General features: G+C 33.2%; 1 protein-coding gene across 1 annotated transcript; it reads right to left on the reverse strand.

The window, feature by feature from the left end:
- On the reverse strand, positions 1–26,896 carry LOC138703491 (E3 ubiquitin-protein ligase MIB1-like). The gene is made up of 6 exons (XM_069831394.1): positions 26,680–26,896; positions 23,779–23,907; positions 17,682–17,863; positions 15,621–15,816; positions 13,973–14,192; positions 1–8,502 (listed from the first exon to the last, which is right to left on the reverse strand). Exons 1-6 carry the CDS (start codon positions 26,893–26,895, stop codon positions 8,243–8,245), a joined length of 1,203 nt encoding a protein of 400 aa, XP_069687495.1. The 5' UTR covers position 26,896; the 3' UTR covers positions 1–8,242.
- Positions 26,897–27,136: the final 240 nt, after the last annotated feature.

Below are 27,136 nucleotides of genomic sequence, written 5' to 3' on the forward strand. Positions count from 1 at the left end.
AAATGCTTAGAAGATGGTACAGTGTAATCTACGATCCTATCTCTATTAAATGGCCTCCATTCATACCATGAATAAAATAAACAAATTATTGTCTGTAGAAGGAAATGTGTTTCTGCATGAAGTAAGAAACTGAGTTGATATCAGTCAATTATTTGTGCCATTATGTAATGAGATTTCAAATTTTACATTAAACATTACATAGTAATGCATTATGTTTTAGAAAATGAAGACTTTTTAATTTGTTCGTCAGAACGAGCAAAACAAAAAAAAAGAAAAAGAGTATAAGTCTTTACCGGTTATGTCTTAATTACTGGAATTTAATCTCGTAATTTTGACAAATATGAAAGAATCACCACCAGTTAAGTGGACAAGCTGGATGAAATTCAACAGCTATTTATCGTCCAGTATCTAGAAGGATGATGAAAAGAAAAAGAAATCAATAGTAGGTAATGAGAAAGATTAAATAAAGAAGAAGAAAGAATAAGAGAATAAGAATAATAAGTAAAAAACAAGTAGCTGCATCAGGTTAACTGCAGTAGTAAGGATGATCTTGTGCATAAAGAAATTAATTTATTTCTACTTCATTCTTAATAGAAAAGAAAAATATGTGAATCCGAAGTTATGGTCAACATAAATTGACCTTTTCAGCATACGCATAACTAGCGGCATCAAATACCAACATACCACTTCACTGAACAGTAAGAAACAAGCTACCGGTACGAAATATTATAACTCTTTCCAAATTTTCCTTAATTGTGACATATTTTTGGCAGTTCATATCAAAGCATCAGTTCAAATAGTAGCCTATTATTTAAATAACTGTGGTGTCTAGTATTATGGATAAGAATTACATAACAATAACCTTTGTATTGCATGGCAGTGAAAATATGATACTTTCATAAAGTACAGAAGTATTTAGCATTTGCATGATACTTTCCATATTAAAATTGATATATAGCCCCAGTTAAAAATAATTACAATTAAATCCAATTAATGCACACTGGATAGTTCATAAATACAATATTTATGAAATTGTATTAAAATGCAAGACTTTTAACTAATTTCATTTTCAGTTCCTGAATAATATTATTATATTTTTAAGTGTTGCCTCTATATTTATTTATTTTCTAGAAATCCTCTCACCATTTCTGAGCTGCCACAAAGGGCAAAGTGTACTTTAAGCACAAAAAATATATATACAAGTTCACTGAACCATTGATTTTGTTTTTAAAATGAAACTCCTACAAATACAATCGAGATAAGTAATACAAAAAAAAAAAAAATAAAAGAGCTAATGAGCTTAATTTCATTTAGAATATAGGTGATGCTTCAGTAAAGCAACTGATCCTGATACCGGTATTTCATTTCGCATATAGGTGAAGTTTCAGTAAAGCAATTGATCCTGATACCGGTACTGGTATTTGATTTCGAATAGAGGTGATGCTTCAGTAAAGCAATTGATCCTGATACTGGTATTTCATTTCCAATATAGGTGAAACTTTAGTAAAGCAATTGATCCTGATAGCAGTACTGGTATTTCATTTCGAATATAGGTGAAGCTTTAGTAAAGCAATAGATCTTGATAGCGGTACTGGTATTTCATTTCGAATATAGGTGAAGCTTCAGTAAAGCAATTGATCCTGATACCGGTGCTGGTATTTTACTGTTGAACATTATGGAATCATTATAAAGTTACGGATTTGCTTACAATTTTATGCATTCCTCTTAAATGAAACTGTACTGTTTCATTTTTATTCCTTTAATAAAAACATATTTGACAGAACATGTTGTTAACTAAAGCTGAGTTTTTGGCAACAAAGCCATTAACTCTCTTGTTCTCCTAAGTAGGAGAGATTTGACAGAATATACACTACACAAAAATCACATTGCTCTTTGACAGTGTTGTGGATTTAATTTTGTCTAACAAGTGTAATTATATAAATTTATAACACCACTAATTATAATTAATTTTGTAAGTAACAATAACAGAAATAAATATTTTTAATTTTTTATTTAGAAATCAAATTAGTTTCAGGTCTTCCAATGTTATAAATATTATATTTATATCTGAATGTAAATGCAGTTGAATTACAATAAAACTTAATATCACTGACATTAAATTTAGTGGGGAATATTTTAATGTACTTTTCCTATAAGAAAAATAAATTAAATTATACTAGATATCGAAAAATGTGATGAAAAAGTATAATTTATTCTTATTCTGCTTCCAATACAGCCATAATTAAACCATATTACTTACTTGTATATAGTCATGCAGAATAAATATACTAATGACGAATGTAAGTATGAACATGTACGTTATGTAGCATTACAACAATATGAAATCCAAATAAACGCTGAATTAAACTGTAGTTCTCTGGAGTGTGATTTCAAAATCTTTATGCATGACACAATCACAAGTTATGTATAAAATTCCCTTCATGACGAATAAAACAGAGCATATTTTCCATAGAAATCAGTAGTGAACAGAGGTGTAAATTACAGAGAAATTTGTACGACAATGTTTCACACATCTCCTAAAAATATGTGACATTCTGTTACGTCTACATTTTCCCATGAATAGTGAACATTTATTAAATATTAAATTTTTATGACCCAAGTTTCTTTCCGTCCTCTTTGCAGCTTCTTTGTCTCTAGATTTTGCAAATCAAGAAGGACCTCATCATGTATACTAGACACAATTTCGTACACTGAATTAAAGACGAATTCTATTACGCCAATAATGTTGCAACAATAGCAATACTGACGAAAACATGTCCAAATCTGCATCAATGACAGAGGTTAAAGTAATTATGTAGATTGTTAATACTTTTTACAGTATTATATTAACATTTGTGAATAAGTAAATAGTGCATGTTTCCGAGTTTCTAGTTACAGTACAAATGTTGGGTAAAGGCTGGTAATATTGTGATACGAGTAATATTGTAATAGTTCTTTTTGAGCGAGGAAGGACCAGTTTTGTGCATAAACTTGTCCACGAACATTCCCTTAATACGTTGGCGCAAAAAAACCCCGATTTTCCTCTCGCTGAGTAAAATTGTAATACATTCTCAAAAAGAACTATCACAATATTATTCATATCACAATATTATTCATATCACAATATTACCAACCTTTTCCCTAGACATGATATTCATAATTTTGCATAAAAAGAGAAAAGCATTTAGTACCAATTAACAAATAAACAAACTTGGTTACTTTCCTATTCCAGTAGAATATGTATTTATAATTATATAAATTAAAACACAACACAAATTAATTTCATACTAGTAAAATTGTAAATTTACAGAAATAAAAATTTTTCTCTCAATTATAATTTATAATGTACAAAAATGATGATGCTTATAAATGAAGAGAAACTGATAGGATCAGTCTATTTCATTAATATAAATCAAACTTTGGCTAAAGGAGGACAGCTTAAATGTATATTCATCATGTTATAAATATAAACAAATGTCTGCCACTCGCTATTGAATGTGTGGCAGCTAGTTTGTTTTTGAAGAGAAACAATAAAATAATACTATAATGTAATAATGATATTTTGTTGCTTAAATAAATTTCTCGTAATACATTGCTTTCTTCCTTTGATCATCATAACAGTTTTGCTTCTTTTTCTACTATTTTTAATGTGAAAATATGACTTGATACCTTGTAGTACATCTGAAACCTGGAGATGGAGTTTTGTAGCTTTCAGTATTTCAATTGAATAAAATGTAGCTTGTGAAAAACGCTTTTATTGAAAGCTTCAAGTGAGACCCTTTCCAATTAGCAATCGGCACATTAATTTATTTAACTTTAGACATTATAAAATAATGATACATTATGAAAGTATACAAGCCTTTTGTCCTAAGGGACGGAACAACCAATGCAATGTATTTAGTATAACTGTAAATACATGTTTTTTTTTTATCAGAAACATGAAAAGCACGACGCAAAAATTAACATTTTTATATCTGTATACAATCAATGCAGAAATAAAATAGAACAAAAATAAGAGCGTTACCGGTACATGTTTTTCAGATTCCATATTATTATTAACTGATGCATATCTACGTAATTATTTGCATACAGTAAAACTGCAACATTTCATATACAACAACAACATACAAATGTTTCTTGTAAAATATTACGTGCTTTTCTGTTGTATGCTCCTGTTGCACTCACTGATACTTGAGAAAGAACAGTGTGCTCAAATGGTACTACAACCACAACTTGTATATTTCTTGTTGAAGATAAACATATTATGCTACAGTTCAATTACTGTGGAATTCTACTTGAAACCAGTTATTTCTATGAAGAGAAATAAAATTATATTCATTTTCTCCACATCAATATTACAGCATCAGATTAAAATATAAGAAACACTATCTCATATTTCTCAATGTCATCAAGAGCTCTAAATAATACTTCTATACCATAAGTTAAATTACCAGCAATCAAAGTTTTGTGTTATGAAAGAAATAACATTAAAACATGTTGTCAATATGTTGAACAGGTTATTATAGTGTTGTGGAGTATGAACTATTACATTATAGCAATGTGGAGAGCTTTCATGAACATTAACCATGCCTTCAAGATTCTCTTGTGATGAAAAAAAGTTTTTCATATCTTTCTTCAACTCCTGTGGCTATATTCTGGTAATCAAAGTATGAAAAAATGAAAGAATGCATTCCCTACGTATTTTAATGTATCTGTGAAAATCTTAGACAAATGGTTTGTATGTAAAAATGCGTAGCTGATGTAAAACTCAGAATGAAAGGTATTATGCCTACTAAACAAAATATGACTGTGTTTTCAGTGTTCTGTAATAGTAAGTCTTGAGTTCAAACTAAAATATTTTTGTAAGATCCAGTTGGTGGAAATGACCAGTATCAGTTACAAATATACAAGAAAAAATAAACATATATCACTGTATATGGAAAAAAAGAAGAAAAAATGCAGTTCTAAACAGAAACGCTTTTAAATATGCAAAAAATAGAATGAAAAAAAAAAAAAAAAAAGACACACACCAGGGAAGGCTGCATAACCTATTCCACGGAAGAGTATGAGAACTAGGAGAATAACAAAAAGGAAAGACATTACTTGCCCATAAAACTATCATGTTACGGTATTTGATTATTAAATATAAACCTAAAATAAAAGAAATAAACAGCTTTAAAGAAAATCACTAGTCTATCCCCATCAGAATTTTTCCTGATTATATAATTTGCAATGTAAAAACGTACGATATACAAATAAAATGTACCAGTACGTGATATACACAATTCACGTAAACCTGAAAGATGTCACATGGTTGTGTACAGAATGAGCACAATGCCATACTCAAGTATTCACTCTTATCAAACACATACACTGGACTTGAAATCAGATCTCTTGTCTTAAAACTATAAGCTAATCACTATCCCTCTTAATCTCAATGTATTTATTCATTCGATTCTGTGTTCACGCAGGAGTAGAAATAAACATCACGGTCAAGGCTTCTTCCCAGACAAAACACAAGCTAAAAATCATAAATAGCTTTATCTGCAGTTTACTATGTCTCCATCTTTGTAGTTCTACAGTAACTGTAGGCTACTCACAAAGTACCAGTATAGTATGCAATTCAATTTATGCAAACTGTGGTTATTTATAACCTCAATATTTTTATACCAGTATCATACTTGAAATTATTTTTATGGTTTGCACAGACTGAAATGGTCACATATTCAGAAATTAGAGTGCTTTTTTTTATATTATATCAACTTTGTATTTTAGAAAGAAATATCAGTTAAAAATTAATTCTACGAAGTATGCAGAAAACTTAATTAATATTGAATAATTACATATAATAATTTGTGTTTACTGATTAGTTACAGTATATATTCCAATTTTCAATATTTTTTAAAATTTAGAATGAGATTAAGAGGGTCAAATGTCATGCAGAAAGCAAAAAAAAATCTTGCATTTGCAACTAAAAATACAAATGAAACACGAATACAAGTATATGAGAGGTACACTAAATTATACAAGTTTGTGTTAATTAAAACTTAAATGTTATATTGTCTTCATAAGTTCAGATACCTTGAGATTAAATAAGATATATTCTTACATTCAGAAAGTAAATCTTGTAATAGGAAATGTAGAATGGTACTTTCAACATATTATCCCCTGCAAGACAGAGTATCGTAAGCTCCTCTTTACCGAAAATGAGTTATGGTGCTTAGAATAAACTGCCCATAACTGCACATGGACTGTAAAAGTTCCGTGAGCCTAACAATTTTTTTCCCTCTGATAAGTTGGTTTAAACTTTGAATACTGTATTCACCAACATGTTGGATAAATATCGTAACTACCTCCTCTCCTGTAATGTTAGCAAAATAGTGTTTGATACTCTGCCTTGCAGACGATATGTAATATTGATGTAGTTTGTTGTGCTATACTTGTTAACACATACTCTTAACCGATCTTCGTTACTTGTAGAAAATGATAAATGAATGATCAGCGTATGAAAAGCAGCTTACAGATAATCACAATTTCCACCAACAATAAATTGGTTTTCTCATATCTGTGCTAACTTTCAAGACAAAGAAATACAAGACATTTCTTACTTAACAGGATTAGTAACTAGTGAAGTTAAAAAAATCTTCAACCTTCACTTCACTTTTATACATTCTGTTTATTCTATCAACATGGTTTGGTATGACAAAACAATGCTACCAAAACACTCGCACAAACAAGCAATTTTCTGATATGAGACACAGAAGCCAAATTTTAGAAGTTATCCATCTCTATATTCCCTAAATACAATAAACATTTTCAGTAATTCATCAAATGAAATGTATTTATCATTTGATGATAACAGTAATGTTACACCTCCTTAGTTACAATTGTAGCTAACAAATTTAGTTCGCATTTAATATTTAATGGCATATTCATAATGCATACAAGAATGTATTTTCGTAGCTGAGTACTCATGCTGTTACTTGAAATTATTAGTTAGGCTACCCGATATTTGTCATAATTTAATTACTATTACATTGTGTTGAAAAAGAGGTGAAATTGGGCTGCATAAGACACACATCTACTCTCAATTTTAGGAGTAATGCAGACATATTTTAATGTGGCCTTTATATATTACAAAAAATGGTAGGCCTATTTTAAAATGTATTTATACATTTTTAAATTCCCATGTTTAAATTATATTATATACTGGTATTGATTTGTATGTATTTCCCTTCAAATTAAAATAACATTGAAAAAGAAATGGAAATAAATATCCATTTTAGATACGCTTAATTAATTAACCTAACAGAACATAATTTGTTTTCAGATCTGATTAATTATTACTACAGGTACCAATAGTCCCTTCTTCAGAGACTATGAATTCTCTTCTGCAAACTAAATTTGACGAATTATTACCAATAGTCCCTTCTTCGGAGACTATGACTTCTCTTCTGCAAACTAGATTTGACGAACTCTCAAAATTGCTAATAAGTGAATGCCATATACAAAACTCAGTGATATTCATTAATAAACTTAAAACATTTCTAAAAATGATAGTAACTGAATATAATTTCAAAGCAATGTAATATCTTTTGAGTACATTTACTTTTTTCTCGAACATAATACACAAGATATACGCATAAGTGAATTCTCGAAAATCTTAGTGTGGTAAGTGAATTTCGTCTTATGATACTTTTTCATAAATTTATATAATTCTAAGCATGCAGGTAAATATAACTTTGAAAGCAATGTGAATATTTTTTTAGTAAATTTAATGACGTCTAGAAATTTTAGTAAGTGAATATCACTTAATAAGTATATTTCTCTTGAAAAGTGCGGATTTTCCTGGTAATTGACTTAATTTTCATTCAATAGATATATCAATTACTTTATCTAGTAGGCATACCAACCATACGAAATACAATGAGCGAAATTTCATATAAGAACTGTATGAATTTCTAGGCATTCATTTATCTTTCTTGCCTGCATTATACATTCAAGTAGCATGAATTACTGAATTATACCAGTAAACAAAATACTGAGCTTAGTTTAATTTGAGAGGTTCTATTTCTTTTCCAGAAACATAATCACTAACGTAACATTAATACATAATATGCATCAGAAGAACAAAACATAATTGCTACTGATGCTTTCCTTACAAATAACTAATTATAAATTCCACACAGACTGGTTTGTAAGATGCAAGCTGAAGGTCTGGGGCATGGAAGAAGGACGCAGGTTAGTACAGAAGGATGCGTTTCTCAACCTGCTTGCGACAGATTGGACATTCAGACATCCGGTCTCCACACATCTGGCATGTACCGTGCCCGCACAGGAAGATCATGTTTTTGAGTCGGTCCAGGCATACAGGACACATGGTCTGCTCTTTGATATCCTGCAACTGCTGCTGCAATTTCTGTATGTCAGAGTTGGATGTGTCTCGGCTTCCATTGTTCATTAGTGCCCCAGTCAGGCAGACAGGTTCTACTGGAACGCCACCTACAAAAGCAAATATTAACATTTATTTCCTTGTTGCTATGTTGTTCTTATTATTGTCATTACTGTTACTTTTATTATGATTGTCATCACAATCTAATCTGAAAATTACGTCAATTTAGCATAAGGGGATTAGCAGGGAATTGTTTCGTATCATATTTAAGCAATAAGGAACTTACTTATGGCTTTTAGAGAACCTGGAGGTTCATTGTCGCTCTCACACAAGCCTGCCATAGGTCCTATTCTAAGCAAGATCAATCCAGTCCTTACCATCATATCTCATCTCTCTCAAATCCGTTTTAATATTATCCTCCCATCTATGTCTCATCCTCTCCAAAGGTATTTTTTCTTCTGGTCTCCCAACTAACACTCTATATGCATATCTGGATTCACCCCAGATTGTACAAATTGATTCAGTAAAATCAAAATCCGTTGCTATGCCCCATGGTGTCCCTCAAGTTTCAATTCTTGATCCAATCTTATTTCTTCCACACATAAATGATCTCCCATTAAATATAACTGAAGGAAAAACTGTGTTATTTACAGATGATGCAAACATAATACCGTACTGAATGATATTACTTACTTACTGGCTTTTAAGGAACCCAGAGGTTCATTGCCACCCTCACATAAGCCCACCATTGGTCCCTATCCTGAGCAAGATTAATCCACTCTCTATCATCATATCCCACCTCCCTCAAATCCATTTTAATATTATCTTCCCATCTGCGTCTCGGCCTCCCCAAAGGTCTTTTTTCCTCCGGCCTCCCAACTAACACTCTATATGCATTTCTGGATTCGCCCATACGTGCTACATCCCCTGCCCATCTCAAACGTCTGGATTTAATGTTCCTAATTATGTCAGGTGAAGAATACAATGCGTGCAGTTCTGTGTTGTGTAACTTTCTCCATTCTCCTGTAACTTCATCCCTTTTAGCCCCAAATATTTTCCTAAGCACCTTACTCTCAAACATCCTTAACCTATGTTTCTCTCTCAAAGTGAGAGTCCAAGTTTCACAACCATAAAGAACAACCAGTAATATAACTGTTTTATAAATTCTAACTTTCAGATTTTTTGACAGCAGACAGGATGATAAAAGCTTCTCAACCGAATAATAACAGGCATTTCCCATATTTATTCTGTGTTTAATTTCCTCCCGAGTATCATTTATATTTGTTACTGTTGCTCTGTTCAGCTGACAGAATGATATTAGGGAAGAGAACTTGCAAATAAAAATTAATGAGACATTAACAAAACTAGAACAATGGTTAGCAAATAAAACTGTCTATATGTCATTTAATCAATATCTATCCGAACAGATTCGCATAGTACTTAATAATATCATGATTAAGGAAGTAAAATGCACTAAATTTTTAGGTATATGAATATATTCCAGTCTGACATGAGAAAAGCACATACAACATCCAACTGAGAAGCTGGTCACTTATGTTATGCTTTTTCGAGTCCTTGCGAAGAAATCACCCATGCACTTTTTAATATCAGTCTACTTTGGATATGTTCATTCAATATTATCATATGGCATTTTTACTTGGGGATCTTCACCAAAATTAACACAAGTACTCAAATTTCAGAAAAGAATACTTGAAATCATTAAACACGTCCCTATTCGTATAACAATTTTCAGAGAACTAAAAATCTTACCTGTGCCCTGCAAATATATTTTAAAAATAGTGTTTTTTATTCATCAAAACATAGATTCCTTTAAAACAAATTCAACTTATCATGAATATAACACCAGAACATACATTTGAATTATCACAGGCTTACCAGAAATCTTAATAGCATATCACATAAAGGCAGCAATTTATACAATAAACTTCCACAAAATATCAAAGAACTTAAGGTGAGAAAATTAAAAAAAAAAGGTAAAGAACATTTTTTAAACACATATACAATTTTGCACATATGAATATCTTCATTTAAAATTTTAGTAATAATTAACATTCTCTCCTTGATACTGGCCTTGATCATTTTATGTTCCAGGTAAGCCAGAGCTGAAGTCAAGACTGGGAAAATGAAACAGAGAGACTGGATGGAACAGTGTCACACATGCTTGGAGAATGGAAGATCGAGCTTGTATAATTAAGAATGACTTTGTTTTTTTATGTTATTTAGTACTGGTATTAAATTGTATTGTAATATAATGTATATTATCCTGTGTAATCTATATTGTTGTTCACTTTCAATGTATAATTAAAGGAATTGTAGTTTTGCATGGAAAGCTTATTTAGAATTAAATTAATTTGTATTATATTTTATGTTATTTCTCTTGTGTACAGATGATGCCATGAATGCTTGTAATTCTATCGGTTAATAAAGATGTAATCTAATCTAATTACTGTCACCACTACTACTACTACTACTACTACTACTACTACTACTACTACTACTACTATCTCCTCCCATGCACTGATCAAGCATGAATAAAATACACATTTTGAATTAAAAATTACAAGATAAATTTTGGTATTGCATTAATATTCTTTATGTACTTTCATTGAAAAAGTAGACAATTATTTGACATTTTCTATTTCAAAAGTATCACTTCATTATTGTTTCTGTCACAATTTCCAATGATTTGCAACTGTCATGAGTAAAGATAGGATTTCCATGCATATGCATGTTTTTATATAAGCTTGCTGCACTTCTCTAATTTTGTAAATATCCGTTTCATGGCTTAGTGATTCGAAATAAGAATAATGTTTCCATGCATATTTGTAATTTTTGGCCTTTTTAGAGATAAATTCATGCATTGTGAATGTTTTTAAAATAGTACGTTTAATAAAGCTTATTTAGAGGTTTAACTTGCATATTACGCCAATATTAGTGCATATTTTATGTTAAATGCATAATATCGAATTTTATAAATGTTGCCTCTTAGAGGTTGGTATTTCTGAGCTTACAATGTTTGAGTAAGATATGAAAAAAATAAGTGAAAGAACTAATGGTTTGCAAGACTTCTACCTGAGAATTCCTGGACCTTACCAGCTAATACTCATCATTGTACTGTCACATTGGAATTCCAAGCGCCAACTCTTGTTCTATACAAGCCCCCACCCAGAGACTAAACACATTATTAGGAGAATGCCACTTATGTATCCCTCCAACACTCAGTGCTGATAGTGTCGGCAATAGAACTAATATGCTTCCTCTTACATGTCTTTAATTTGGACTGATAGTAGGTCTCCAGTAATTATATGTGCAGTTGCTTTGTGAATTGCTATATTAATTGTGTTCTGTTGTGAATCGTGAAGTGTTGTGATAAGATAAGATAAGATAATGTTAGAGAAGACAAGATAAGGTGAGATAAGGTAGGGTAAGATAAGTTAAGATAAGATAAGATAAGATAAGGTAACATAAGATAAGAGAGGGCAAGATAAGATGAGATAAGATAGGGTAAGATAAGATAAGATAGGATAAGATAAGATAAGGTAAGGTAAGATTAGATACGGTAAGATAAGAGAAGACAAGATAAGATAAGGTAGGGTAATTTAAGTTAAGATAAGATAGGTTAAGATAAGATAAGATAAGATATGAGAAGACAAGATAAGATGAGATAAGGTAGGGTAAGATAAGATAAGATGAGATGAGATAAGGTAAGATAAGAGAAGACAAGGCAAGATGAGATAAGGTTGGGTAAGATAAGTTAAGATAGATAAGATAATATAGGTTAAGATAAGATAAGATAAGATACGGTAAGAGAAGACAAGATAAGATGAGATAAGGTAGGGTAAGATAAGATAAGATAAGCTAAGATAAGATAGGTTAAGATAAGGTAAGGTAAGATAAGATAAGATATTTATATTATATGTATTATTATGTATATATGTATAATGTTTAGGGCCTTTGTCAGTGGCGGCTCCTGCATATTTCTTAAGAGGAGGAAAGAAGTTAACAGAGCAAAAAGACACCTTCTTGAGAGAAACATGCTACAAATTAGCCTACATGCATACATGTAAGACGAGATAGTTTTAGGGTTGGCCTTCTCTTTTGTATAGCAATAATCTGTTCTTGTAAACTGAGTTTCCTAAATTGTCCAAAATATGTTTTCACTTCCATTCATTGTTGGATAATTGCACAAATGAACAATTACAAGGAAATTCACTAACTCGTAGCATTTTTCGCGCACACTTAAGCACCATACGTGTTGGAAGAGACTAGCTACTAACACATAACCAGAACCGTTTTACTCACGTGGTCTGTGTTGCCACATGTACATTTTACAAGTTCAGTATCACATGCTTTTGAAGAATGTCAGTTCTTGTGAAGTCATACTACCATTATTGTTCAAAGCAGCCGGTGGCCGATTAATTTTTATGTTAAAAATAATGTAGTTTGGAGTACTTTCAATTTCAAATATATTTGTACAAAACTGACAACTTGGCTGTTATCCTGTCTAGTAGACAATGAATGGAAGTGAATTTCAGGCAACGAGTTAGAAAGACTCTCTAACTCGTTGATTTTAGGGGCCAAAAAGATCTGCGATGCTAACGTAGAACTACTTCTTCTTTGTTTTATATAAATATAACTTCAACTTTCAGATATCCTCGAAAGTTTCAAACCATGAATAGTAGCTTATATAAAGTGCAATGAATAATATATTTTGTTTTATAATTTAAAAAAGTTTATATGGTATCTTTCATAGTTTTGCGTTAAAACTGTTTTTATTGTGCCTCCTCCTATATGTGTTATAGTCTGGTTGAATGCAGCATCGTTACATGGCAGCGGTAGCGAGCTTGCTGCACGACCAGGCGGTTTCTATATTTCCCGCCCATGCGCTGATTCAGAGGAGAATCTCCTCCCTCTCCGTTCATGTACTTGTTTTAAAACTCTGCTTCTGTCTCTCGCCTCTAGTGCGCTGTTGTCTATGTGTGTTAACTGCAGTAAGGGAGGAATGGATTGACTTTCCTCCACACAAACAATCCCGCATCTTTCTCACAGTTTTCTAGCAGCACATGAGTGCGCGTCATTTAAAACTCGATCAACCGAGGTTTTCTTACAGCTGTAAACTTAAAAACTATCGAATCTTCCTCGAATTTCAAGGCATATATTTCATTTGGTATTTACTTTCAAAGGAAGAAAAATGTGAGGAGGATGTTCCTCCCTTCCCTCCCCGGAGAAACCGCCACTGAAGATAAGGTAAGATAAGATAAGATAAGATACGGTAAGAGAAGACAAGATAAGATGAGATAAGGAAGGGTAAGATAAGTTAAGATAAGATAAGATAAGATAAGATAAGATAGGTTAAGATAAGGTAAGGTAAGATAAGATATTTATATATTTATTATTATGTATATATGTATAATGTGTAGGGCCTTTGTCTAGAGGATTTTTTAAATGCTCATGACAGTAATAAACTATAAAATCTAATTACATAAGAATTAAACAGATATTAGGTTTGTGTTTTATGAAAAGTACAATCACAAAACCTTTGTTTGGTCTTGATCTTACCTAGAGGTCCCACAATATCTTCCTCATTATCAGCCTGGACATCTGATATAGTTCCAATTCCGCCACAGCAAACAATAAAAGGCACCATGTGATCAATCTGTGCTCGGCATTGAACACATTTCTTCATAAGTGCAGCACAGCCTTCACAGGCGCACATGTGTCCACATGGCTTAAACAATACCGAAGCTTTCTTGTCGGAACATACCACACACTCTTCGATCTGGAAAAGAAGTTGTAGACTCATAAGACAGATAATAAATGCAGAAACGAACATAAGAAGATGTGTTATTTTAATCCAGAAACTAGAGTAATGGTTTTATGCAATAAATTCGCACAAAGTGTAAAACTAGTGTTCGCGCTTGCATTCTGCCAGAAAAAAAAAACACTGACTAGTAGTATTATCAATATCGTTAGGGTGGGTCGGAGTAATTTGGGTGTAAGTTACAATTTATTGCATACAACTTTACCCAATCTTCAAACACATGCCTATTTAATATATACTGTCTATTCCACAATTGCCTATCAAGGAGTGTTAAAAATCTGAATTGATCACACTGATACTGCCTGGTAAAAAAAACTTGTTTTTTATTTACCAGTGTATGAAATGACATACCACAATCTAAGCAATATTGTTGGGGAACCAGCTATGATACAGTAACCAAATTCATGTAAGTGTACATGTTTTTAATAAATTTAGTAAAATATCATTAATAATTTGTTAGTAAATTAGAATTTACAAACCTGGGGTAATTTGGATATAAATTACAATTTATGGAATAAAACTTTACCTAATCTGCCAATTTAATATGGTTAGTCTATTTCACAATTTATGTTGATCACACTGATATTGCCTGGTAAAAAAACTGTTTTTTTTTTTTTTTAATTTACCAGTGTATGAAATGCTTTACCATCAAAACAATATTGGGGAACCAGCTGTGATACAGTAACCAAATTCATCATGTGTATGTTACACATGTTTAGAACATGTTTTAATAAATTTAGTAATATATCATTAATAGTTTGTTAGTAAATTATAATTTAGAAACATAAGGTAATTATAGGTTAATTGGTAACTAAGTTTTCGTTCCAGATCATGCCATGGACACAAATTATGTATTGGTGAAAGACAAATAAATCCGAAGTGTTTTCTGTCAATGAATTTACTCGGAGATATTTTAAATTAACAAAATAACCTCATCAAGAACTTAAATATTGGCTGACATTTTTTTTTACCTTGTTAGGTCTAATTAAAATTTTTAAATGCCTACCAAATCTCTGAATTCTGTTCTAGGATACATACACTAACCTATGGTTGGGATAATTTGATTTTATAAGGACTTTAAAGCATGTTTCACTTCAATAATACACATTATACTCAAATTTTCCCATCCATGAGGTAAACTGAGTATAGTTAAACTTAGGGTTATTATTATAAGAGGGCAATATATTTGAAAATGCAATAGAATCACTCTAGAAGGTCACAGTGCTACCATATAAAAAACTGACTGGAAAATTTTTATCTTGGTAACAGACTATGGGTCTCTAAACTTAAAAAAGAGCTGTTTTTATACCGAAATTACCCCAACCCACCCTAATCTTTTCTTAGACATAAATTCACTCATTTTGAATTTTAATATCATGATGTTACCTTAACTCTTCCTACAACTGGTTCTCTGCATACCAAACACTTCTTGACACGAGGAGAACAGACCGAGCAGCAAGCCACGTGGCCACACGGCTTGAACAGCGTGTCACGCTTGAGGTCAGAACACACTAAGCACTCATCCAGTGTAACACCATCCTCTCCATTTGGTCCGTCTGTTCTCCTGGGCTCTATCTGGTCACTGAAACAAAATAAAACATTACAATGAAAAACTCGTTGAACCAAAGATGGACTAAATAATATTAAGGACACTCTCTTGAGACCGGAATGAGCTCTGATGTTTAATCCATGAAGATGAAGATGATGAAATACTGACTACATTAGGTCAAAAAAATTACTGCCTTGAAAATGAACAATTTAAAGATCGATTGGCTCAAGTACAATGCGATACCTACAGGGAACATATACAAGCATGGAACTGTATTATGCAACAGCATGGGCATGCTCTGTGGTAGAACATGAGAATGTAATTCAGATCATATCAAATACTTTGAACCATAAATCCGAGGCAGGGGATACTAACAAACAGGATGAATAAGTGTCTGAAACTGTTTAAAGTGTCAGAAATGTTTAATTAACTTGGATCTTTTCAAGTAAATGAGGAAGGTGTACTGGGGCTGAAGACCTCAGAGCTGACGTAATCTGCTTTCATATAAACTATAATCTTCTAGTTTATGGATGAGATGGAGCAGGGTTCCTTTCAAAATAGTTATCTTATGATAATGTACATAAATTACACCGCGTTTTTCACTCTTGGTAACAATTTTCTAATTCACTTTATGTTAACCCCTTACCACATTCTGGGACAGATATGGCATACCGGTTTTATATTCATATAATTTATAATATAAGCATATAATATTTCAAACTGATTACTGGGACGATATGGCACACGGTCAAGAATTGGATTTGACCATATGTGACATCAGTTGAGAAAGAAAGAACTACTTAAGTTATTTGAATGTTAAATCGGTGTGTGCAAGACTGTCGCATGCGGTAAGGGGTTAAACTTCTTGTCTTTGTGTTATTCTAGCTGGCATCAATGTCTTTTGTCATATTTGTTTTGACAATGTAAATACGAAAAAATCAGTAACATCAAGATTGGACGAGTAAGGAATACGTTCACAATAATTTGTCTCTTGTTCAGAAACTTACTGTACTAACAGGTGGAGCACATAGTTTATAATTCTGATGTGGAGCCATGTTTCTTACAAGAACATGTTTCAGTTTGGTATTGTATAAAATTTCCAACAAATATTTACAACACTCCCACTAAGCCATTCTGACTTATATATTGACTGTAAGCTACAAATTTGTAGTGAAAATGCCCTTAAAATCGAAAACGTGATGAACATTAATTCAAGAACTTCGTAGTCGACTCTGTTAAATATCAATTGTATCAGTTAACGAAATTTTTTATTTATCTTTAGATTAACTAGCGGTATGTTTACAATAGAATGGTTGGACAGAACAAGACTGTGACCAGCAAATGTTTGTTCCTTGGTAACTCAAGATTAATGATTAAGGAAGCATTTATTTTTATGATCACTACTTATTGGAATGTACATATAAGGTAAAGTGAAGGGTAATGTAATATCCTAGTGATAAAACACAAATACCAACATGTAGAAGGGTTCGCAAACAACCTTGTTCTATTGTTACGACCTTGTTTTGATAAACCATTCAATTAAAAAAGTTTATAGATACATGCTTACATTTTCATTTTGAGAGTGTACCCAATGTGAAGTTGACAATTTCATTTACGTGTCTTTGTTTTTGTGGCATTTTAGATACATGCTTACATTTTTATTTTAGAGTGTACCCATTTTCATTTTGAGAGTGTACCCAATGTGAAGATGACAATTTCACTTACGTGTCTTTGTTTTTGTAGCATTTTAGATACATGCTTACATTTTCATTTAAGAGTGTACCCAATGTGAAGATGACAATTTCACTTACGTGTCTTTGTTTTTGTGGCATTTTAGATACATGCTTACATTTTCATTTTGAGAGTGTACCCAATGTGAAGTTGACAATTTCACTTACGTGTCTTTGTCTTTGTGGCATTTGGCAAGGGCTTTGCAGAGGTTAGGATCAGGACATAGATCCAGTGGTGTCTGTCCTTTCTTGTTTTTTATCCCAAGGTCAGCTCCATTACCAGCAAGAAAGCAAGCAATAGATGCTGAAGACTTCTTATCCGCACCCTGACTGCCTAGGCCCATCAAAAGCTGTAACAATACGTGTGTAATGTATATTACGAAAATTATCACATGGCAATGAATAGAACACACGTGAAAATTGCGAACTGTCCCAGGAAAATGGGGACGTCTGGTGACCTGATATAGCACCCAGAGACAGTGAATATACTTGATGAAACTTAAAAAATTACATGAACTACTAGTGAGTGACTCGCACCTTAAATGATGATGATGATGATTATGTTAATAATAATAATAATAATAATAATAATCCAAAGGATTCAGAATATCTAAAGGAGTACATCAAGGTTGTTCCCTTTAATCAACACTATTTATATACATCCAGGAAGTGTTAAAAATTTGGAGGAAGAAATGTTCATAAATGGAAATTCAGATTGCAAATAATATGATTTATACTCTGCATTTTGCTCATCACTAAGTCGTTATGAACCAAGATATCAGCACAACGGAAACAAAGCTACCAGGAAAAGATACTTTGAAAACCTTCCCGGAATAAGGATGTAACCAACAAAACTGTAATTCATGTTTCACGAGAAAGGAAAATAATTTTAGGAGCATATTTCATTACGCTTATATTTACTATCATAGCCATTTGACTAAACAAGAATGCAAGTTTGTTCAGCAATTGAACGCAATAATTTGTTATAAATAAATACTTTTTAATTGCTTTTTCCACGTACATCACACGTTTTGAGAATCTGATGTTACATCCCTCTTCCAGAGAGGTCTTCAATTGAAGGTGGAAAAACTATGAAATGTCAAAAATAAAGTCGAATATCACAATAAAGGAAAATATGCTATATCAACACTATATGAAATTTTATAAGGGAAAATTGCAATTAAAAGATAAAAAATAGACAATTATAACATTATAACACTATTGTTAAACTGAAATGTATAACCATTTACGGGCAAACATTGGCCACTCAAACTGTTTACAATTGAAATTAATTTTCGTCGTCGAGCAGCTCAGTTTCGAGAAAAGATAAAATTGAAAAAATGATGAGAGTGAAATCTACAATTTTGGATGAGATAACATTGGAACAATCAAGATGCTACAGTCATGTAAAAGCGATGGAAGAAGACAAGATACTAAAATGTGTTTCAGAATGGGAACCTCAAAGGAAGAACAAACAGCGATAAGCTATTAAATCTAGAAGAGGACCAGTATTACAATAGAGAAAAATGGAAAAGGGCTATCGGATGATGTGTTACACACTAAAAAGAAGGATTACTTATATACGAGTACATATAAACGCAAGCATACACAACCACTTATAACATTTTAAAAAGTTAATGTCTACTAACTTGTTTTCGTACAAAGTGTTTGACACAACAACAAATACTATCGATAGTTATTCTAGAACTATGTGCAGTTTCTCATCGGAAGCAACCTGGACTGCTATGTTTCATACTCTGAAGTTACGATGTTCACATAGGCAGTCTATATAGATGGAAAGGTTTTCCACACACAAATAACGATACCGTGTACACAGCACACAGTTCCTGACAGTTTGCACAGTAATTAATAAAACTGATACGTTAGAGAACTGCCTTCAAACGACTCGGAGCAACCACGATTTGACGTCTCTTTCTCTCAGCAAATTTATAAACCTTCAATCAATTTTAACACAGCCTATGCTAAAATTATTACCGGTACTTACTGCAAAGAGTTGAAAATATCGATGCTAACGAAGATGACACTTTCTCATCACACGTTTCGTAACAATTAATTTTTTTATTCTACAGTGTGATCCGTTTTGGAAGACAAAGTTACTAGTACTATTTATTTTTCAGTAATCTGTAAATACACCGTGATTCAAAATGAAAAAGCAGATTTCAATTTTGTATTACAGACAAATTATCAAAGATAGAAACACATTGCGCATATCACTGGACAGAAAAAAGTTCAAAGTTTGGACACAGCTGCGCTGTTGTTTGTTTAAGCAACATGGCTACTACACCAAAGAAAAAATAATTTAGTGTGTTAGAATTCGCGAGATGTCTCAGGTAAAGTTAAGCGCCATAATGTTCGAATTTGGGGGACAGAAAATCCCAGTGTAGTCGTCGAACATGAAAGAGTCTCACCGAAAATGAATGTGTTTTGTGTCATATCTGTTAACAAAGTTTATGGACCTTTCTTTTTTTGCGGAGCAAACTGTGACAGGAATGTCATACCTAGGGATGCTGAAATATTTGGTTGTTTCCTCAACTGCATGACAATTACAATGGCTTCATTTTCATGCAAGATGGTGGTCCGTCTCACTTTCACCTTGAGGTGCGGCGTTATCTGAACAACACCATTCCACAACGTTGGATTGGAAGAGGTGGACAACAAGACCTTGTTATTATTCTTGGCCTCCCAGGTCACTAGACCTTACTCCCTGTGATTTTTACCTGTGGGGTACATAAAAGACACAGTGTTTGTCCCACTTTTGGCAGCTACTCTTGAAGATCTGAGAAATCGAATTGTTGAAGCTGTCAATTCAATAAACAGGGACCAGTTGATGCGTGTGTGGAATGAACTGGACTACCGTTTCGATGTTTCTCGCGCAACACATGGTGCTCATGTTGAGTGTACAGTGGCTGTAGGATAAAACTTTGAACCTTCCTCTATCCAGTGACATGCACAATGTGTTTCTATCTTTGATAGTTTATTTGTAATACAAAATTGAAATCTGCTCTTTCATTTTGAATCACGGTGTACATCCTAGAAGAATGGAAGTTTCAACCACACTGTAAAAACAGTCCTCACAAAACCTTAAACAAAGAAATTGGGTGATGTCAAGAGAATTTGAACACCACATAATTGACTCATCATAACCGCACCTGTTGATATCGAATGTTAATCAGAAAACCAAGAACTACTTTTCCTCAATAAGATGGTGCGCCAAACAGCTGGAACTCTGTACTCTTGGTTCTCCTGTCGCAGCGGTGGTATGGAGAGCAATTAATGTAGTACATTTCTGGAGATTCACAACGCGTAAAGGCTGGTTCACAATAAACCGGAAACGAGAAACGGAACGAAAACGAAAACGGTAAAATTGTTAAAATGTATACATTTAAATGTGAGCATTCACAATTAACGAAAAGCTTGCCGGAGCCCGAGATCGGGAACGGAGAGTTGGCCAAGTTTCAACTTTGGCGTTCACGTTTCCGATCACAGCCCACTAGATTCATTCTATTGCCATCTAAAAGCTATTTTGTCGTCGTATATTTTGTAGCAAGAAGACCGTGACATATCCTATGCATTATTTTGTTCTGTGCTGTGCATCATGGAGCAAGTTTTATTTGATGAGATTCTAATATTGAAATCCTCACATTTACGATAAGCGGCTTGCCTCTATAAAGATGAGAAAATGAAGGAGAATACGTGGCGTTCAATAGCTGCATCTCTGAATACCGATCGGAAGCGAATCATATTTTATTACTGTATTGGTTGTATTACACACTACATATTCACGCTTCAATTCAATAACTACTGTTGTTTAATTTTTGTTCTATTGCAAATGTTTCTTCTCTAATTATTTTACGTTATGGTAGACTTAAAATAGGTTGTGATAATAAAGATGCATGGGCATATTTATAGTACCGTACCTAATGAAATGTTTCAGTTGAAATTTCGAAGTTGGTTAACCTGTGTTTATGTTGGCTGCCTTGTACTCATGAGAGAACGCCGTTGGTCAATTATACCCAAATAACATCAGAATGCGTAATATCGACTTTACATATCGTTATTGACATACATATCGATATGCATAGTCGTCCACGTTCTCGGTTTATTGTGAATCAAAAATTTTCATATTCACGTCCGCTGCTTCTCGTTTTCATTTTGGTTCTCGTTCCTGGTTTATTGTGAACCAGCCTTAATGCTTAAACACGTTTCAGCGGTAGTAATAGAGTTTTAGATCCTTGAAAGTTGTGTATGGCATAGCTATCTCTGCCGTCTAAGACTTGGGACTTGCTGTCATAGCAACGCTAACAATAGCTTCGGTTTCGAGAACGCGCCTACGTTCACCAATGTGTGGAAAGTTAGCGGATCCACATTCTTTAAACCTGCGATGGCATAATATTATAAACTTATAATTCGAAGGTCTCCGAACGTCATATTCACAGCGCAAACAACTTTTCAAATTCTGTATTAAAAAAAAAACACACACGTTGACTTCGATGCCTTGCAGTGAAAATTTTGTTTATTCAGTCGTTGCTGATTTCTTTTGTGTTTTAACGTCATATTGCTTCATTCGGCTAGAGTTGTAGCCTTGTAGAATACTGTTCCGGTAGTTTTAGTATAGCCTAATACGAAAATCAAGTATACTACAGTAAAAATGGTAGTAGAATTTGTAGTACTGGCCAGAAAAGAAACTTGAATGCATGCATAGGAATCTCGAAGTATTTTTCTTTAATTAAGGGTTACAAAATCATACAACAGCCAACGAAATGTCTTTGTGGGATACCCAAATATGAGTGTTATAATTGTTGTGAATGGTAATTTGGGAGTATGTGTAATATATCAAATAGGTATTTCGCTAGAATTTATGTTACTTCTCTTAAACAATCACTTATAGTTTGCCATCAATAATAAATTAGTAATATTCCCTATTAGAAATAGATGCTTCTGCAATACGAATTCTGAAACTCGTACATTTCCAGCAGTTACCGTACCTGAATGATCGTATATTAATAGTTTCTATAGGTAAAATCATATCATAGTTAAATTATATGAATTAATATTCAATTTAATTTAATTAAAATGACATTAACAATAAAAGTTTAAAGTGTTATAAATAATCATATTTCGGGTAGGCACAGAAATGTTCGATTATGCAATTTTCATTGTTGTAGTAGGTTTTGTTTTATTTTAAATCTCAGCTATATAATTTGCTTCAATACTCAAATTAACTTTATTATATTTCGTAATTCATAATCTAGTTGATTTACTTAACTGAAGTGTTCAGCTGCCACCACTTTATGGTAATCGATACGCAATATTTGCATTTGGCGTCCTTCTTGTTGACGATTTTTGTATCGCAGAGCTCTCATATTTTATACCTACGACGAATTCTGGGAATTCTTTTCTCAACAACGAAGTGCTCCGGCCTACAGACATGTTTTACTCGTATTTATGTATAAACTCACTTAGCTTCTAGATTTTTATGGGTTAAAGTATTAAATAGTCTCTTGAAGGACAAATTTCCGTACTCAAGAAGAGAAGTAAACCCAGGATCTCATGATTTGTAGTCACGAATGTTGCTTGCTAGGCCACGAAGCCGTATGTTATTCTATCTGCTTAGGCCTATTACATCGCCATTTTAATAGAATTGATAGATAATATCGCCTGTTGTTTATGCAACTAGCACAGCCTTGGTGTATATACGGTTGCATTGTAGTCTACGAATGCTACTAGGAAAAATACCGTTTTCTACACAGTCATTTCGTATTATACGATAGTCTATCGCAGCTTTACAGCTACTATAATCACTCTTGATATAACTTCAATAGCGTTTTTTATCGTAGGACGTTTTCCCAAACGGACCAGACAGTATTTTCCTTTAAGGTAAAAGATGGACTGGGTTTCAAATCGAAGTTTGTTGTTCCCGATATAGGCCTATCATCATCATCATCATCATCATCATCATCATCATCATCATCATCATCATCATCATCATCATCATCATCATCATCATCATCATCATCATCATCATCTTTTTCCTCATAGGCAGCATATGGTCTTGTATTTTCTATTCATCTCTTCTAAGATAAGCGCAAAGTCGAAATAAATTTCTGTCTGATTGTGAAACCAAGTTCGATGCGCAATATGACTTTGAAACATTGGAGAGATAAAATTCTTGTTCACACTCTAACTACAACGGAAGTCTGAAATCTAGCATGAAAATCGAGAACTTTCCAGCTGTGTAACTCACCTTTCCAACGTCTTGTACATCCTGTAACTGACGTAACTGCGACAAAGTGTGGTGTCGCAATGCTTCATGAAGAGGCGTGTCTCCATCCTTGTCCGGAATATTGAGGTTTGAACCTTCACGCACAAGCAGCTGTAAGAAAAGAGATCACTTATCACTTATTTGAACATCACTTCATCATTTTAAATAAAAATGTAGATAGATTCCCACGCTTTATGACCTCGACACCACAACTTTTCCAGTTGTATTTACGGAAGTATCAATTGTATTTCACATATATAAATTTTATTTGAGAAAATTTCGTTTGTATTTAAGAAGTAATCACTTGTAGTTCAGAAAACATAATTGAACAATAACTAATTTTGTTACAATGACAAGAATTTGCATAATTATGTTGCTGATATACAGTAAAACCTGTTCAAATCAGAACCTGAATAATCTGGAATCCTGTCTATTTCGGAACAATTTATTGGTCTCGGCGAAATTCATATGTATTATGTGTATTTTTTTTCTGAATAAAACGGAAACTGTCCAACGCGGAAACGGAAACTGTCTGCTACTGTTCAAAACGGAAATAATATTTTGGACACACTACTTTAATGTAAACTATATTTTGAAACAGTTTGTGCTTTCAAGGAATGTACGAAATACGTAGGTCACTAAGATAAAAACAAGTTTTCTTTACAAAATTTTTGAAGGTACGAGGGTGTGTTGGCCTGTGATCATAAATTTGATTACCCTATTGACTAGGCAGACGAGTCCCTTCAAAGATGTTTAATGCTTCACTCCTATATACTGTCGTAGCTGGATAGAACGCAAGTGCATTAGTGATTTCGTGATACAAAAAAGTTGCGTAAAATTGTTGCACTATCATTAACTGATGAAGTAAAAGTTATCGAGGAAAACGAGAAACGAAGCGTATAGAAAATAATGTTGAAATTTAGGAATGGAAAACTCAGGTGTAACTTAACACTTTAAAAAATAAAGGCCGTATCATGAGTGAGTGGCTTGCGGTCAATAATGGTGACATAAAACGAAATAAAAAACAACTGGTAACATAGAAATAAATGAACTGTTGTGGGAGTGGATTCTTCTTGCGCTTTCAAAGATCATGCCAATTTCTAGACCTATTCTGCAAAGTAAACCCTTGAACTGGCAAAGAAATTAGATAATCCAGAATTCAAGGCTTGTAGGCTCCTAGTCCAATTAAATAATGTGCTGTGATATACAGTACAGTATTATAGTATAGTGTTAGATATTAAATTTAGTGTCATTAATAAACTTTACAGTGTTTAATGAGTGAATTACGATAAATTTATACAGGAAATGAGATTTTCATCAAGATCATTCACCAATTAAATAAAAGACAGGAAGCTGATTTAATGTCAGTAGTGTTAAACAGAATATTTTATAATTCCTACAATTTGCGGCATGCCATTTTGTTTTTCATATATATATATATATATATACAAATAATAAAATATTCCATTTCAACTTCACACCTGAATAACACGGAAACCTGTCCACAACGGAAAAAATAGGACCATGTCACTTCCGTCTTGAACAGGTTTCTCTCAATCGAATTTGAAATACAATTTATGTTTTCTCAAATTAAAATTAGGGGGCCTATTAATCTGAAATACAAATTATATTTTATCAAATAAAACTTATTAATCTGAAATGCAATTGACATTTTATGAAATACAAGTTATTAATCTGAAATGCAATTGATGGCATTTACATTAAATTCTTCATCTCTCTTTAAATTCGAAGAATGGCTCTGGTGTTGAATCGACCTTCTATAATTTGAATATCGACTTTTTCTTTTGATCAAAATGAGATAGAAGGCTGCCTGCCGATCAGGAGTTGTGCTCGGGCGCGGATTCGATTTCCGCTTGGGCTGATTACCCAGTTGGGTTTTTTCCGAGGTATTCCCCAACCGTAAGGCAAATGTCAGGTAATCTATAGCGAATCCTAGGCCTCATATCGTCAAATATCATCTCGCTATCACAAATCTCATCGACACTAATGACCTCGTAGTTGATACAGTGTCGTTAAATAATAAAGTAAAACAACAATAGTTTGAGTGTCGCATCATCCTATGTAGAGATATTTGTAGTAGCCTACCTGGCTGTCCTCGATACATTAATTATTTTTAAACTGAGCAAAAATGTATTTAGGCTACGTCAACACAATATTATGCCGAAACGGTTGGCGCCACTGCTGCTTTTAATTGTACCAAAAAGCCACTTTATTAGAAATCTTAACAGCAAGACAATTAATTGGATTGTGGCAAATAGCTTGAAGGTCCACCTTTGTGGTTCCAGTAGAAGTACGAGTATTTCGGGCTAAAATCAAGCAGAAAAGTGGACATTATTTTTCCATATAAACTGGGTGGATGTCCCTGGCCTATCGTTTGTTGTGTACTGTCTATAAATAAGTGGCGCCTTGAGTAGTGTTAGAAATGAAGGAGTTAACATTTACCCGAACTATCTCGGGTAGTGCTAGGAATGAAGGAGTTCATATTTACCCGAACTATCTCGAGTAATGCTAGGAATGAAGTACCGGTAGTTCATATTTACCCGAACTATCTCGAGTAGTGCTAGGAATGAAGGAGTTCATATTTACCCGAACTATCTCGAGTAATGCTAGGAATGAAGTACTTCATATTTACCCGAACTATCTCGAGTAGTGCTAGGAATGAAGGAGTTCATATTTACCCGAACTATCTCGAGTAGTGCTAGGAATGAAGGAGTTCATATTTACCCGAACTATCTCGAGTAATGCTAGGAATGAAGTACTTCATATTTACCCGAACTATCTCGAGTAATGCTAGGAATGAAGGAGTTCATATTTACCCGAACTATCTCGAGTAGTGCCAGGAATGAAGGAGTTCACACTTACCCGAACTATCTGTGTATGCTGTCGTTCCACAGCCAGGTGGAGTGCAGTCTGGAGGTTGACGTTCTGCAGGTCCATGTTGGCTTGACCCTGGTGCACCAGCAGCTCCGCTACCTCCACGTGGTTGTTGAGGGCTGCCAGATGGAGCGCCGTATAGCCATCGTCCTTCTTTTCGTCCACGATCCAGGGTCGAGGCAGTTTCATCAGGAGTATTCGCATGGCACTGCAACAAATTTGCATACACTATTAAGTATGCGCAATGTGAGCCTGCCTGGAGAGAAATAAAGAATAGGTTGCAGCCGCCAAATTACTCAACGACCACTCACATAAATTGAGGGAAAGAAGACACAGGACGGACACTGGAAAGTTTTCTTTTCTCAATCGTACTATCAGGGCCTGGAATGCTCTACCTGCAGACTTACTAAAGGCTTTACCAATAATCAAAAATGTATTTAAAAAT

This window comes from Periplaneta americana, chromosome 7, assembly GCF_040183065.1.
Source record: "Periplaneta americana isolate PAMFEO1 chromosome 7, P.americana_PAMFEO1_priV1, whole genome shotgun sequence".
NCBI lineage: Eukaryota > Metazoa > Arthropoda > Insecta > Blattodea > Blattidae > Periplaneta > Periplaneta americana.